At 47.9% G+C, this 17,196-nt stretch overlaps 1 protein-coding gene across 2 annotated transcripts in view; it reads right to left on the bottom strand.

Moving 5' to 3' along the window:
• Window positions 1-14,361, bottom strand: part of SKI (SKI proto-oncogene) — a 100,908-nt gene extending 86,547 nt beyond the window's left edge. Inside the window, exons 1-2 of one of the 2 annotated variants that reach the window (XM_059487406.1) lie at window positions 13,687-14,361; window positions 12,656-13,577 (exon numbers count right to left, since the gene is read on the bottom strand). In XM_059487406.1, coding sequence (XP_059343389.1) covers window positions 12,656-13,567 — 912 coding nt within the window. In that variant the 5' untranslated portion in view covers window positions 13,568-13,577; window positions 13,687-14,361. Of the gene's footprint in view, window positions 1-12,655 lie in introns of both variants that reach the window. The other variant, XM_059487405.1, reaches the window with a different exon arrangement.
• Window positions 14,362-17,196: the final 2,835 nt, after the last annotated feature.

Below are 17,196 nucleotides of genomic sequence, written 5' to 3'. Positions count from 1 at the left end.
TTTTTTTTGCCTCAGCTTGTATCTTAAAATAAATAAAATAAATTCTTTATCTCATTTTTTAAAAGCTTCTGTAAGTCTTTGAAACATTAATATTCTCCCTAAAAAGCCAGCAGCTGCTCTGCCAGTCTGTGACATGGATGGTTTTGTTCAAAGGTTTTCATGTGGGGTTTTTTCAGTTCAGTGTGCTTTGCATATGAAACAGGACATTTCCCCACCCTCCACCCCCATTCCCTCCTAATCCAGAAGGGACCTCACTTCCTCCCTCTCGAACAAGCAGCGCATTCAGCAAAAGGGAAATCCCGAGATGCACCCGGGCACAGAGCCTGGAGAAAAAACCCAAACCAACAAACCCAACAACAAACACACCACCACGCTCCCCAAAAAAAAGATAAAAAAAGAAAAAGAAGAGCTACCAAGTGTGTCCAAAGCAGCAGGAAGAGGAGCAACAGAGCTGGTAATTATGAATTTACTTCTGCAAACTGCTCCTTTGGGACATGGCTCTGCCCTGCTGGTCTTTAGCGAATCTTTCAGGGCTGCAATTCTGCTTTGGCCCTGCAGTGACCCAGCCCAGAGCTGCAGTTCCCTCTGCCCAAGCTGGAATCACAGCCTGGAGAAGCCTTTCCATGATGGCTGAGAGTGAATTTGGATCAATCCAATTGGTACTTTGTTGTGATAATCTAAGGTAAATTTGTTTCTGGCTTTAAAAATGAAACAAAAACCCAGCAATCTTTTCTTAGTTAAGGAATTGGTTTGAGCAGGACCTGCGTGTCTCCACATTTCTCCTCCCTGAGATTTGTGACATCACAATTGTCTGCAGCAGTTAATTCTGATGTCACAGAAGATTCAGATTTTGGCTGAGGGAGCAAAAAAGTTTAAAAGCGAGGGGGATCTAATTAATAAGAGATTTTTTTTCAAGGGAAAAAACCTACAAAAAATACAGCAATTTCAATGTAAGGGTGTCACATCTGCCAAGATGGGATCCAGCTGCTCTTTTACAAGCACATGAATAAGCATCCCTCTTAGAAACAAAGGGATATATGGAGTTATGTGTGACTCTACTGAAATCAAATGATGTTATAATACGAGAAAACTGCACCAATAAATTAGTCCAGCTAACAAGGGCAAATTTGATAAAATTTTTTACAAACCTCAATTATAAATTTGCATGTAAATCTGTAAGAGCAGAATTCAAATAGACATCTGAAAGGAAAAGCTCCAGTGAAATTTTCACTTGTAACATCTCAGCAGAATGTGGCCCTCAAATCATTGCCAGTGAGGAAAACCTGGGCACACTTGGGAGTGATTTTTACATTTTCATAAATTTGAATAAGTGCAGTGACCTCAGTGGAGTCAAACCAGAGAGGATGGAGTGAGGCACTGGGGCAGGGGGGAATCTATGGCAGGGCCTGGGGCAGGGAAGCTCCAATTTCTTCCCTTTCAGACCCTTTCAGGGTTTCCCTGACAGCACTGATATCACACAGGTTATCCTGGCTGCATCTCAGAAAAAGAACTGAGGAAAGACCCTCAAGGTCTGGACCAAAGGGACATTCAGAATTTTCTCTTTTCTCTCACAAGTGTGAGTGCATGGACCAACAGTGCAGGGATGGCACAGCAGCCTGGGCTGCTCACACAATTCCCAGAGATTTGTGAGGAACATGAGGACAGAACTCACTGCACTACTCAGTGCAGAACTGAGTCACAGAACTCAGCCACTACTCCTGTAGTGATATTCAGAAGTACAGCAAACGTTTTAGATCTGTTCCATTTCCCCCTATTGAACCCATCATCACTGTCTGCTCATCTATACAAAAAATGAGTTTGCCTCCAAGAGAATCCATTTCTATTTGGAAAACCCCAATTCCTTCATTTCAACAACCACAGGAGAAAAAATATCAATGTCTGTCCCTCTCCACCACTAAACTCTGTGAATTTATGGAAGGTTTGAGCAAACTTCCAGACTGCAGCAACAAGGAAACACTTTGACTCTTTAAGATCAATCACAGCCAGGGAAAATGTGTAATTATCTGTCATTCCCATCATTCCCAAAGGACCCAAATAAAATAACCCAAAATAAGGGAAACAGAGAGTGCTGTGATTGTCTGGTAGCAGCTCTGTCCCATGTTTGTGACTCAGTTGGTGATTTAAGAGTGCAGAGCCCTCTGAGAATTAGAAAAAACCGAGGCAGTTGAGCAGCTCAGCATGGAAATCCAGGTGGAACAATAATCCCCAGGAGGATGGTGGTGGAAAGGTGGTGGAAAGGTGAGCCCAGAGCCCCCAGCTCCTCCGAGTGCCCCTGAGGAGGAGCAGGGACTGAGATGTGCAACATTCTCCATCCCCAACTGCTCAAGCCCAACTAAAGGCAAGCCTGACGATCTCTACAAATGCAAATGGCCCAAATGCCAAGACTAACATTTCTAAAACCTAATTCAACTCTTTCATTTCTTAGCTGCAGGCCCTTTGCTGCCACTCCTTTTTTCCACCCAAACAAAAGACTAAAGGGATGACTCAAAGCAACTTGAATTTCAAGCTAAAGCCACAAAGCACTGAATGCCTCATCTTTAACATTAAACAGGTGTGCAGATGATATTCTTTCAAGCCCCATCACAGCTAGGTTAATTGCTCAAAAACTGCAAAAAGACCAAATTTACTTAAAAGACACAATAATAAGTTAATGCTATAAATAATGCAGCAAGTCATACAACAAATACATGTAAATAGTAGTTAAGGCACTGACAACTCCCTCTACCTCTTCTTCCCCTCAAAATAAATCAGTTATACTCTAAATAACTGATTTAGTTTCATTTTGTAATCAAAAATTTATATAATAAAAGTATAAAACTACACAATAATAAAAATATAATTTAATTTTTTCCTTCAGAACTCAGTAGTCCCCTACATAATACCTTTGCTCTAGAATCAACAGGGCAAGAGAATGATCAATGAATCCATTATAAAAAAAGATTTTCATAGAAATGTTTTTAGAAATTAAGGTTTTTGCACAAGAGCACCTAATTTGCAGGCTGTGAGGGCCAAGGCCTTTGAGTAGTAGCTCTGCATATTCACTGATAGTAAAATAGAGCACTTTACGCCACTTCTATCACTGTTTGCCACTGCAAAGGGCCCAAAGGTTATTTGGCTCCACTGGTTTTACAAAAAACTACACTGTTGTGGCAAAAAAGGGCAAAAAGCCAAATAAAACGAAATCTTTGGCTGTTTAAGGACAAGGACTCATTGCATGCCATGTTTCTTATTAGTGACTGAATGGGCACAAAGAAATATCAATGATGGACCTGATGCTGCAGTCTGGGCTGCTCTCAGGTTGATTTACTTCTCCCAGCAGCTCTGCACCATCTAAACACAGTTATTTCAAAGGAGTATTTCTAAATTATACCAGCACAGGTGAGATAATTCACTGAATAAACTGGAACTGCCAGTGGGGAGTTAAAAATGGCAATTTTTTGGGTTTTTTTTTTTTTGATGACACTGTTATCTTTCAACTTAGATGAGTTTTCCAATTGTGGAATGATGGTGCTTCAGAAAAGCCTGTTTAACATATAATTCTTACTAACAAAAGTGTAAGTCTGAAATTCATTACATCAGTGATGGTTACTGAAATCAAACCATATTTTATCCTTAATATTGTGTAATTTTTGCCTTTTTTAGCCCACTACTCTGTGTAAAAGCTATAAAACTTATTTTACTGCTATGAACAGGTAAACCTGAACAATCTTGAAAATTTTGTAGGGTGAAAAAATACAGAACCTAGAAAAATTGAATACTTAGTTTTTTAATTACTTAACGTAATTCACCGCTTCTAATTGGTACTATTACAACCTCTGTGTGGGTAAGCAGCAGGATGCCTGTGCAACTTGTATTTTTTATTACTCAGCAGAATGAATGTTGTGACCCTGGAAACAGCAGCTCCCAGCACCAGGAGGGCAGCACTGCAGAAGTCACAGGGAGGGACAGAAAGTGCCTCTCCCAAAGGCACTGGAGCTGCAGGAGCAGCTCTGCTGGCCTGGGCACCCTCTGGCAGGGTACAGGTGCCACAAGAGCCTCACACAGAAACTCACACTGATCAAGGAGCTGTTTCCCTCTCTTCAAGTTCAATAAATGCTCTTGACTGCAGTGATTTCTTCTCCTGGGACCAAACCTTGATTTTGCTCAAGGGCAGCAGGAACTTCCTCACTAAATGGTCAGGGCACACCAAGAGCAGCATTACACAGCGTTCAGGTGAGATCAGGGGCTGGACTCAGGATCTCAGAGGTTTTTTCCAGGCTCAGTGATTGTGTGAGTCTGAAATCCAACAAGTGAAAGCAAACACTGCAGCAGACATGCATCAGGAATGCTGCAGAGCCCAGAACATCCCACACCACATGAGAGATCTACCTGGAAATCAGCACCTGGAACACAGGTAATGTGAGAAGTGGAGGGGGTAAAGGGCTTCATAAAAATGCAGGATGTGACAGTGAAAAGATATGAAATGGTTTTTCTTCCAAGCCCAACAGATGTTGTTCAATTAAGGATGCAAATAAATCACCCTCTGCATTGCGAGTCAGAAAACACACACATAAAAGCTTTCTAAATACATTTCAGTTTAAACTTGCATAATTCTCCCAGTGGAGAAATCATCTTCAACTTATGTAATCCTTAGAAAGAGACATTATTACATACAATTCTGCGCCACTAAGAAACAAGGAAGGCATATCTAGAAAAGAGGAGCACCCACACACCATTAATGATATGGGTGTGGAGGGAACAGGGGAAGAGCTGGAGCAGGGCTGCAGAGCTCTGCTCTGGTGTTTGCACAGAGCCTGAGCGAGGGAGCTCCAGGGGCTGCTCCCCTCTCGCAGCCAGAACTGTCTGTTATACTTAATCCAGACTTCCGAACACTTGATATCCTGTCTGCTATTTCAATGCCCTTACTCAATGCTTCAGACAGACATTACACAAACTGGCTGGTGAAAAGGGTTGAGAAACCAAGAAGCAATCCAAGTCAATGACCTTATTCTATAAAACGATACCAGTGAGTGAACAGCGGGCGAGGAACAAAGCACAGGGTACCACAGCCCCTGAATCCATCACTGCAGTCCTCCCCAGGAAAAGAAAAGCACCAGCCTCTACCTTATCTTGTGGATATTGCTGCTGTCTTTTAACCCTTAAAGGCTGAGCAGCCCTTGTGCTTCCAGTGGCGCTGATTCTCATACCAAAACACAAACAGCTTCCATTTTTTTTAAAGAAAAAACTACAGAAACCCAAACATACAAGTCCCATTTTCTACAAAGCATGTGCAAAGGTAACTGTACATAAATCAATAAACAACAAAGCCAGAGCCCAGGTTATTGATTAGCTCCTTTGCTGTTTACCTCCAGCTTACAGAATGATGCTGCAATTTTTACACACACACACAGAATCTCCAGCCTCGTGCACGTTTTCCCTGACACTTTAAACAGGACTGTTAGAACAAGGCTGCCTGAGTTGGGATGGCAGGACCTGCCTTATTTCCCAGAACATATGTCTGTGCAGCTTATCAGGCTGTGTTAATATGCATCCAGTGCTTGGAGAAGCCTAATTTTACAGGATAGCAACCAAGCCATAGATGGAGGCGATGATAACAGCTCCACACATGGGAATTCCCATTGGCTCCCACAAGAGCTCTGTCCATCACACACTGACAGGATCAGAGCTCAAATTAGTATCAGTGTTTTCATCACCTCATCCAACCAAAAGTCAAAGCAAAATCGTTATCTCAGTGCAGAGGGGCCAGCCTCTATCAGGCAGCAGGATTCCCCACAGCCAAGGAAAGCTGCACACTCAATCCCTGCTCCTGATGTGACTCCGAGGCCAAGCTCGTGGTCCTTGAATTTGCACCTGCAGAAAAGGCTGCTCCTTATGCTAACCTTAGATATATTTCTTCATTAATAAAAAATAAAATAAAAAACAATAACTGACAAATCCTAAATACAGGAAGAGAAGATCTCTATGGTAGATCTCTAGCACAACCTTAAAACCAGATCTTGCATGTAGTGACCAACAGGACAGGACTCTTTCAGTCTGAAGCCAGCTCCCAGTTGCCCCATTCAGGAAATTCACCAGGATCAGAGCACCAAATGTCTTCTACATCAAATCCTCATTAATGAGCAAAATGAAAACACTGCAATAGCAGAACTACAGGATCTCAGCACAGTCCTGTAAAATCCAGCTAAACTTAGTGCAGCCACTGTGCCTGAGCACTGGGACATTCTGGTTCAGATCTGCCCCTGCTCTCTGCCAGCCAACACACAGGAAGGAGCCTGATACACACGAGTCTGCTGTGGTTTGTGGGTGAACTGGTTCCAATTACTGTGGGCTGATTTCTTGAGTGGGAGCTGCAGAACCGGCCCCAAAGCCCCAAACCTTCAGATTAACCTGCTCTGTTCCAGAAGATCCAGAGCAGGTGATTTCAGGGATGATCTGAGTCTGATTCTCTATGCTGACAATGAAATTTAAGGCATACAAGAATGCACAGGGTGTAAAGAAGAAGGGAAGGGACCACTGAACATTTTTTCTGAAATTATTTTCCAAGAATATACACTGCTTGTATTAGAGACAGAGTGGAATAGCATTAAAAAATTGGTGCTGATTCATTAATACATAATACACATTACCCATATACACAAAACATACACAAAGTAGATATTATCTGATAAAATGTATCATTAACACACACGCTCTAATAGACAGATTTCAAACAAAAACATGCAATATTTCTACATTTTAAAGTAAAGCTTCCTGTATGTGAAGATCAATTTGAATTAAGTGCTCTATGGCCACTCAGCTAAAACAGATCAGCAGCCTAGTAATTGAGGGATTCTATCAATAAATTCTCAACAATCCAGTATAAGTCATTTTTGTCTACTTTTTTCCCAAGATCCCCTATTGGATTTGGTGTAACTCTTCCATGACGGTTCCCTCTTAAACAAGAATTAGAGTCAAGTCCAAAGTGTGCTTTAAAATTAAACCAAAACAACCAAACCAAGCCAAACATGAAAAACATAATCTGTGCCTTAGTACTGCACACATGGAGACACAGCTCCTCATGTGATGGCAAAGCAGCCTGGCCAGCTGAGCCAGCGATGTGAGTTCAATCCCCAGTAAGAGCCAGCCCTTCACTGGGGCCACTCAAACCCTTCACTTGTGTGAAATCAGGAGATGAACACAGAGTGAGTTTTGGTCAGACTGGACACTGCAGATAGCCAGAGGCCGTGGCTGTGCCCTGGAGGCCCTGCCCTGGCAGAGCTGGTGCCTGGGGTGCAGATAAGCAAGGAGAGGCTGCAGCCCTGCTGCGCTGCCCGGACACGCTGGGAGCAGCCTGGCGCAGACGCCTCCAGATGCTTTTACAACACCGATGCAAAGGCGCCTCTCAGCAAGTGCAAACACACCCTGCCGGGTCAGGCAGCCCCAGCCAGCGATAACCAGGCTCTCAGCCTGCCAGGGACCAGGTGTCAGGCTCCCAGCACATCCAAAAATGAAGCCGTGTTTACACGCATCTTCAAAGCGTGCTACTGTTTGGGCAGGACACACGCCCAAGCCTGAAACCACAGAAATGGAGAGGCAAGTGAGACAGCCCAGACAATGGAGGGAGAGGCAGAGGTTTAAATATTTTTTCAAAAGCAGAGATTGCATATAATTCCCACCCTAATTCAAGAGAACTGACTTGAGGAACTTAGGAACTCTTCTGGAGCAAGAGAGAGCCGTGGTTGACTCAACACCATGAGATCACTGGCAGCAAACTCTTTGTCCAACACACATGCACGTACCTGCTGCTTTGTTCTCAATCTACAACATCTGTAAAACTGTTTGCATGCCTGGGAAGAAACTGCTGATGTTTGCTAAACACCGTCCTCTCCCTGGGTACACGGGATTTCATTCAAGCTGGTGTCACTTTTGAAGTTCAACTTTTAAGCTGTGAAAGACTTCTGAACTAAACTACTGCCCTAAGACAGCAATGTTTTTGTTATAGAGACTTCTAAATTTTTACACACGACTTCAACATTCCATGGGCAAACAACTGAACTCCCAGTTGTCAGGACAAAATTTTGCAACAGTATTTTTCCCATCAGTTTCTACCAAGAGGAATAAAGCCATCCTGCAGTCTGAACATCACAACTCAGAATCGCTCTGCTGCACCCACCACAGGACATACCCACTAACAAATAAAGGTTCCTACTGCCAGAAGGCAGAACTGTAGGATAAGACACAAATTCCAGCTCCACTCCTGCAGCCTTTCAGGTGGCCATAAAGCACAGCACAGCAAGCCCTGGGCAGCACCTAAAAGCCCACGTCCTCCCTCCACCCGCGGCTGCCCCGCTCGCAGCAATTTGGGTTCTTTGATTCTGCTGCACACTTGACCTGGCTAAACCTTCCTCCAGCTGAGCGAGCTGCATGTTGTGGCAGCGCTGGGTTGGGAGGCATTGTGAAATAAAGTGGGAGGCCTCATGTGCTCATTTGTGTGTCAGTACCCAGAATGCTGCTCCTGGCTTCCAGCTACTTCATAGAAGTGCTGCTGGGACTCGAACCGTGGGAACACGGCAGCGCTGGGTGTGTGGGTGTGCTCACACGCGTGCAAGGACAGCTCTGCCTCTCCTGGGCCCTGCTCACAGCCAGTCCTGCCCAGGGTGCACGTCTGGCACACGGGTGGGGAATCTCAAAGTGCCCTCAAACGTTGCTCGGTTCAGTATTGGAGAAAAAGGGTTCAAAATAGACAGAGCTGAACCCACCCCGCTCTTCTGGAAATAGCAACCAACGAAGCCTTCAGGGCTGCGTCTGAACTCATTCTGTGTGAGTGCAGCATCCTGATGTGAGGCAAGCAGGGAGCTGGCTGTCACACAGAGTGACTGGAGAGCAGTGCCACAGACAGACCGAGGCCACCTCGGTCCCACAGGAGAGCACGCACCAGGGGCTGAGCCCAAGAAAAGGCTTTGGCACTCATGCTGGATTTCTAGGACCCTGTTTTGCAACCCCATCAGGTTATTCACATTTTGAATTTCTAGAAATACCCCAGAATTTCTCTTGGTTGTGCTCCACAGCAGTAATGGTGGATGAGATGAGACAGGCAGGGAAACAGGACACCCACCCAAGTAAAAGCTGTGCTGGTGCAGAGAAAGCGAAGCACAACAAACCCTGCATGGGAAGGTGGAACACCCAGAGAAGGACACAAAGTCAGTAAAATGGAGAAGTTACACAGCTCGAGAGAAGAAAGAGCTTTGGGAAGTGGCATCAAGGTGACAGACCCTATGGGAGGTCAGTTACTCATCCAAGCATGAACAAGAGGATATAAAAACCAAAATTTTAGAACAGTGTAAGGAATGTGACTGAGGCCTTTTTGGTCTCTGCTCTAGTGGGGAGCCCCAGCTGTCACAACTCCCTCCAGCTTTTGGTTAGGACCCTTTGCTGACTTCACACAGGTCTGGACAAAGGGTTCCTCTGCAAGTGGCAAGACAATGCAACAGGAGTCTTGTTCAACCAACAGGCCTGACAGAGAGAGGAGATCTCAGCATCCACACATCCATCTCCTACAGAAGGATGGATATCACTACAGATACTTGATGTAGAGAGAAATATGCACTGGGAATGAAATATCTAGGAAAAGCTACGCCTTTAGCACGGCTTTAAAATCACACCAAGGAAAAAAAATGAAAAGGAAAGAAAAAAAGAGAGAAAAAAAGGCAGTTCTGCCACTATGCTGAATCTGCACCAGGGGCTTGTGCCAACCCAGCTCCTCCATTTAAGTCAGACCCTTAAAAGGCAGAGCTGTGCTGGCAGAAATCTCCAGACCTCATCACAGAAACCTCATGGAGACACATGAAAAGGTCAAAACACTCACTGCTGCCTAAACAGCCATAAAATTGGTCATATGCATCCCATGCTACCAACATACTACCAGAGCCCCAGGGGAAACACACCACACAAAGCAATGTGTGTGTACACACACACAGAAATAAATAAATTGAGAAACTGCGAAAAAGGTCACTCCTGAAAGCAGAAAACCCAATATCTGACACAGCAGCTTATGGCACATGAACACCTCTGTATGAAACAGAACAAAGCAAAGCTGAGATCTACATCAAAAAGGAAGCCCACCACAAAGACACATGTGCTTCACCCTTTCATCCCCAGACAGCCAGAGCCCCACAGACACACAAAACCCACACAGGATCTGACACACACGGAATGGGACCATCCTGTCACTTCCTCACCAGGCATCTAAACTTTACTCCAATGTTACTTGCCCCTGGCCACAGCCTACCAATCTTAGAGCCTGATTAAATCTCTCCGTAATTATCCACACACACTGCTACAACACAAATGACCTTAGCATATGATATCCGTTGGCTGAGCCCAATGGAAAAAGACTTCAGGAAAAGGAAGGATAAGAGTACAGAACTCTGCCAGCACCGTCAGGGTCTCCTCAGGACTGCACTGCTTTAACCCAAGAGTCCTGAAGGCCTTGGAACTTAATATGAGGTAAAACATTCTGTTTTCCCTACTCCATAGTCTGAGCACACACCATTCTTCCCCACCTCACTCCTTGCCACCTTCCAAATGAATTTATACAGGAGACTTTAGCATTTCATGATGGATTTCTGGCAAAATTTTCCAGAAAATAGATGGCCACCATTTCCTCACACAATTTTTGGCATTCACTATTAGGTATCTTCAATTCACTTTGCATTCCAGGCAGATTTCGGGGGGTGAGGGAAGTGTTTCTCATGTTCTGAACTAGGACCTATGAAAGGGTCCCCAAAAAAACCGAGGCGCAGCCAAGGTTTAGTAACCTTTGCTTGTTCTCCTTCTGCAGCCTCGCCTGAGGTGTTGGATAAAGGATGCAGCTGAAGAGAACACTGAAAAAGCCTTGCAAGAAAAGGAAAGCACTTCTCTACTAACACTCATTTTAAACTCTTGAAATGACCAACTCAGGGGAACAGGACCTTTCTACAACAACAACGTGGAGATTTCTTCATTTTACTTCCCAAACGAAGCATGCCCTAGAAAATTCAATTCCTTTCCTAGCATGAAAATGTCTCCAGTTTGAGAGCCATATTCTCCTCTCACATCCATGTAGATCTACCCCACCATTCCATCTCGGCACATGACTGACGGAGAATAGACAAGCCATTAAAAACACATCCACCTCCAACCACGGGGATAATGTGCCTCATTACAGCCCAGCTTTGTCACAGCGTCCTGACACGCCGGGGAGGAAGAGGAGGGGTGAGGACAAGGACTGAGCCGGGGGCCAGGAGAGAAACTGGAAGAGTCAGACTCGGCTCCTTAATCCAGAAGTGTGCAGCCCGGTCAGATGGGCTGCTAGGCCTCCTATACTGGTTGTGGAATTATTGTACTGTTTGCATAGCATATTTTTTAAAAAATCTGGGGTTTGCTTGGATATTTTTGTAGCACGTTTTTTATAAATAAAAAAAAGATAGAGTACAACTCTATCTTAGTCAGAGTGTGTGTCTACCCCTTTAAACAGGAATTTGGTAAGTTAAATCAAAATTTTCACAGTGACCTTTAAACATCTTCTCTTTTCCAGGCTTGTGCATTGCCCTTGCACTCCAGACACAAACCCCCAAAGTTTGGCAATCTCTGACAGCGAGGCAGAGCCCGAATAACAAACCTGCAGGGGAGAACTCGGGATCGGGAGTTTGTTTTGCCCTCGCACCGGGGGAAGGAGCAGGAAGCACAATTGCTCATCCCCAGCCAGTGGCACCAGGGCAGGAGCCAGACAGACGTGCCGGTGTCTGTGAGTCCCCACGGCCTTGCGGCACCGCTGCCCATGGAGCAGGACCGCTGCCAGATGCCAAGGCAGCTCCCACCCACACACCAGGGATTCTGGGATCTAAAGGCAGCTCAGACTGAAAGAAAAACAAGTGGCACCTAAAAAAAAAAAAATGTGCTTGAGCTGTCTGGCTCAGCACGGCACGGAACACCTCAAGGAGCTGCTGCAGCTGGCCCTAGACAGAGTCATTTGCTGGATGTATACATAATCCAATATACAAAAGCCTGTCTGCTGGGGAAATTTAGGCTCCGCAGGGATACTTTAAAAGCAGGAACTTCTCCATTCACGTTCTGAACACTTCATCTATAAATCAGTAACCTGCACTACCGGCACAATTTTTTTTTCTTAACAGGCACATTTTATTTCCATACAAGCATCGAGAGCACTCAGCCCGCACGTCCATCCCTGGCCACACTCCATCGACCAGAAAAGTGCACGGACTTGTGTCTGGAGCCATCGGTACCTGTTCCCTTTTTCTGCCTTCTTCCTTGCCTCGACCCCAGAGTGAAGAAGCCCTTACAGACCCGAAATCAGGCACTGCCAGATAAAGTCTGGGGCAGCGTGATGGGCTTCAAAGATCAAGGTCCACACATAGTAAAATATACAAATACACGTACGTAATTTAAACAAACTCCAACCACCGCGGTCAGAACACAAGCAGAGAAACAGAGGTGCCATCTCGAGCACTGCTCCTCCACACACGCGGGGAGAATGGAGAACACGATTAAAATTGCAAAATGACTCCAAGGAAAAGCAGCTGGTAACAATTTGGGTATAACGATGAACGTTACCGAAATTCCCCCCGCCCCCTTTAAAATTACAGGCACCACTTACCCGGGGGGCTTTCCTCTTGTATTTGTTGTTATAGTCAAATTTTTCTTTCATTTCATCTAAGAGCTGGCCCAGTCTAGCTTTCTCCTCTTTCCCAGTATAATCCTGGCTGAGGAGGATATAGGATCTCCAGTTTGCAGAGTCAAAGCCCCAGTGGCAAGTCCTGTTTTCCAGCGATTTGTGAGAGTGGACCACAAATTTGTGAGGTGGGTACATGAGCCTGCAGTCCAAGCACTGGATGCAGGCTGCGCTGGGGTTACTGTAAAGCTCTGGCACCAGGAGTCCCTTACACTTCCCAAAGCACTCATGATACACCTTGAAGCTCTTCTCCGTGAGCTCCAGCTCAATTGTGCTAGAGAATTCCTTCTTGCAGTGGGGAGGATAGGTGCCACCATAAAGCAAGGCGTTACAAAGCCTCTCAGCATCAGTTTTCGTGATGAGCCCGCAGGAAGGAGCGGAGAAGGGCAGGATGCCCATGACTTTGAGGATTTCCAGCTGGTCAGCAGTGCATCTGGAGCAGTAAATATGTAGCTCATCACACACCGAATTAATCTGCTGCAGGGAGAAGTCCCTGAGCACCGAGTTCAGGATCTGGGGCAAGCAAAGCCGCTTCTCTCCGCCCACCACGAAGCAGGAGATGGTTTCCCCTTCCAGGATGGTCTCGCACCTCTCCGTGGATCTGTCCGAGGGCATGAAGAAGGGACCAGGCATGACCGGAGGAGGCTGGATCGGGGGCAGATGAAGTACAGGTTCCGCTGGGTCTTTGCCATTGTCTTTCTTGTACATCTCCTGTGCCCATCGTGCTGAGAAAGCAGCAGGGCCACCCAGGGAGCTCATAGAGCTCAGATGAAACTGTTCCAAGGTCTTCTGCAGTCCTGGATGAGGCTGGAAGCTGCTTCTACTTACAGTCTCCATTTTTTAGTTTCTATTCCCAAAACAAACAGCAAAAATCCCCAATTATCTTCCACCCTGGTGCAAATCCACTTAAGGGATTTTTTTAAAGGAAAAAATATTAACAAAATAAAACAACCCACCCTTGTGTTTTTCCTCCTTCTCACTCAGCAATCCACTAACGGAGAGGAAATAAATCCTTTTGTATGCGTGTCTCTCTCTTCTTTCTTTCCTCTTGCTTCGCGTTACAATTTCAATCCCTCCAAGTCTCCAAGCTGCCCCGATGGAGCACAGAATCACGGCAAAAAGAGGTCTTCATCCGAGCACTCACCCCCTCAGCCAACCCCCAGGCAAACCAATCCCTCCTCCCACACCTCCAACACACACACACACACACACTCACTCACACACACACACACACATACACACACACACACACCACCCACAGAAACACAAAAAGTCTGTGCCACGCTCCGAGCACCCGGGGCTCAAATATGTTCTGGCGGCTGCTGCTTCTCTGCAGTGATCCCCCTTCTGTCCATATCCACCGAGGGAAGGCGCGGGGGAGGAAAGTAAAAAGCAGGAGGAGGCAGCACGCTCGCTCTGTGGAAGGAACAACGCAGGAGAAAAGGCCCAGATCTCCGGCAGAGCCAAAGCGGCGCGGGGGCTCCGCACGGGCAAAGAGCGGCTCCGCTGCCCCTCGAGCTCCCTCTGCTCGGCCTGGGAGGGCTCCTCGGCTCGCGGTTCGCCTTCCTTCCCTTATTTCTGCCGGTGCTCTCGTTGTGCCGTGGGGAGCCGCGGTGAGAGCGCGCACATCCTCCCAGCTCCTCTTTCCAGCAGTGACTGAGAGTGCCTGAGAGCTGAGCTAATGCAGGCGGGCTCAGCCTCCCGCCCTCCGCCTCCCCCCCTCTGTTTGTTGGTGTCTGCCTCAGTCATTGAATCCCGGCCAAGAATGTGACCAACTCCCCGGGCCGGGCTCTTCCAGGAACAGCGCCCGCCTCCCCCTTCGCGCTGCGCCCAGACCGGCCGGGATGTGTCGGGATCAGCCGGGCCGAGCTGAGCCGAGCCGGTCCAACCGAGCCCGGCCGCGCCGAGCACAACCGAGCTGATCCAAGCCCAGCCGCGCCGAGCCGAACCGAGCTGGGATGTGCCGAGTCCAGCCGAGCCGAACCGAACCGAGCCGAGCTGTGCTGAGTGGTGCCGAACCGAGCCAAGCCGAACCGTGCCGAGCTCAGCCGAGCCGAACCGAGCCGAGCCGAGCCGAGCCGCTGCACGGGCGGGCGCGCGGCGCGGCCCCGGCGGCAGCGCCGGCGAGGGAGGGAGCGGGGGGAGGATAAACTGCTGGGTTCACGGACCGCCGCGCCGCCAAGGAGGGGCGGTAGGGCGAGGGCTTTTTCCCTCTCGCCGCTGGATTTCTGGCAGCGCTGAAATGGAACAGGCGCGGGGAGCGGCGCTGGTCGCGCTCGCACGGACACGGAGCGTGTGCGAGCACTCACGGCGCCCTGCCCAGCGTCAACTGCGAGCACACGCCCCGCGCCGACGGCAATCACAGGCGTGAGAGCGCAACTGAGGGGCGACAACCGCGCGGGACGGGAGCGCATCCTCGGGGCGCCACGGGACACCGGAGCCCCCAACCCACCGAGCGCTACACGTGTGCTTCCCTGTCCCTACACACATATGTTCCCCCCTCCCGCACACGTCACACGTTCCTTCCACCCACAGGCGACGCTCAACGCGTGGAAGGAGCGAGAGGCGCAACCGCAGCGCGGGTGGGCAGGGGCAAGGGCTGGGGCTGTCCGAGCCCTCGCTGGAGCAGGAAGGCAGAGGCAGCACTAAGGCCACGCTGCTGGCACACAGGCGGGTCGGCTCCTGGGCTCCCACCCGCGGGCCGGGGCTGTCCGGTGTGTCCGGACTGTCCGGGGCTGTCCTTCTGTCCGGTGTGTCCGGAGTGTCCGGGGCTGTCCGGTGTGTCCGGACTGTCCGGGGCTGTCCTTCTGTCCGGGGCTGTCCGGAGTGTCCGGGGCACGGAGCGCCCCCCGCACGGCGGGGACGGGCGCCCTCTACCGACCGATGAGAGATCACCGCGACCGCCCCGCACCACCGCGGCCGGGGCACGGACACCGCTGACCAGGGCATGGACACCACTGACCACTGACCAGGGCATGGACACCACTGACCACTGACCAGGACACGGGCATCACTGACTGCTGACCAGGGCACGGACACCGCTGACCAGGGCACGGACACCACTGACCACTGACCAGGACACGGGCATCACTGACTGCTGACCAGGGCACGGACACCGCTGACCAGGGCACGGGAATCACTGACCACTGACCAGGGTATCGACAGTCACTGACCATGGCATGGACATCACTGACCATGGCACAGACACCCACTGCCCAGGGCATGGGCACCCACTGCCCAGCAGCACTGCCAACTCCATTATGGATTTATTATTCAGGTCAGGAGCGAGATGATAATACTTTCTATTAATATCAAATTTCAAAGCAAAAAACCTGAGTCTTCTCCCATTTTCCATGAACTGCACACCCAGAATTCTAACAAACATTTCAATCACCACTTAGCATCACCATTAAGGAACAAGCTGAAAAGGTTTCCACTGTTATGTCAGAGCTCTGTCAACTGTGTGCCAAAAAGGGCTGGGGAGCACTTTCACACCAGCACAATTGTTAATAGTGTTTGTAATGCAACAAGGCCTTTAAGCCCTGCTCATCCATAGAGTGTGACTGAGGGACACAGACACTGAATTTTGGGCAGTCTCCTCTGGAAGAGTTCATGGCAGTGGAACAGCAGAAAAAACACATTGGGACAAAAGAGGAGGAGCAAACAGACAAATATCCAAACAGTGCTTAAAAGAGCAATTGGAAAACAAACCCACTGTGATTTACTCAGACTCATTGTAATGGGGCAGGACACACACCAAGCTCTTGTGTTTTATTTGTAATTTTGTATTCTGAAATCCTATTCAGAATAAAGGAAAAAGGTGTAAGAGTTGTATAAGAGCTTTGACCTTGCCCCTAAGTCAGCATTTCCCCAGAGAGGAGCCCACTCTCACATACACACCTTGGACATCAACCCTCAAAGTGCTAAATGCCTTCAGAAGAGGCAAGAACCAAACACGTTGGTCCAGGTCAGCAGCTGTGTCTTCATCTGCTCAGAGAAGACTCTTGGAGGATCTCCACCAAATTGCTTTAATAGAAAGGCACTGGTGGCAAGAAGGAAGGACCCTTGAAGTTTCTGCCTATACAATCCATCACAGGAGGATTTGCTGATCCATCAGTGGAATTTTCAGATATTATCACAATACCAAGGTCTAAAGATGGGGTTTAACAATCTAGGCCATACAGTCCTTGTTGATTCCTTATGCTAAGAGAAAGCAGAGCTAGGCATATTCCTCACTGAGTAACAGGATAATCAAAGGTCTTAATTAAGAATAATTTTTAAATTATATTCCTCAGAAGGTACATGAGGAATATGGTACCTTTTGTTAATATGAGGGACATCCATCCACAGCACCGTGTCCAAACTGAAGGGTGTGCTTTGGTAGAATGAAAACCCCTCCCAGCATTCAGCCTCCTCCTGGAGAAGCTCTGGCTGTGCCTGTGACAAGGGAGAAGCAGCAGACACAC

This window comes from Ammospiza nelsoni, chromosome 22, assembly GCF_027579445.1.
Source record: "Ammospiza nelsoni isolate bAmmNel1 chromosome 22, bAmmNel1.pri, whole genome shotgun sequence".
NCBI lineage: Eukaryota > Metazoa > Chordata > Aves > Passeriformes > Passerellidae > Ammospiza > Ammospiza nelsoni.
The sequence above is the reverse complement of the archived record's forward strand: the minus strand, read 5'-3'. Positions and strand labels throughout refer to the sequence as shown.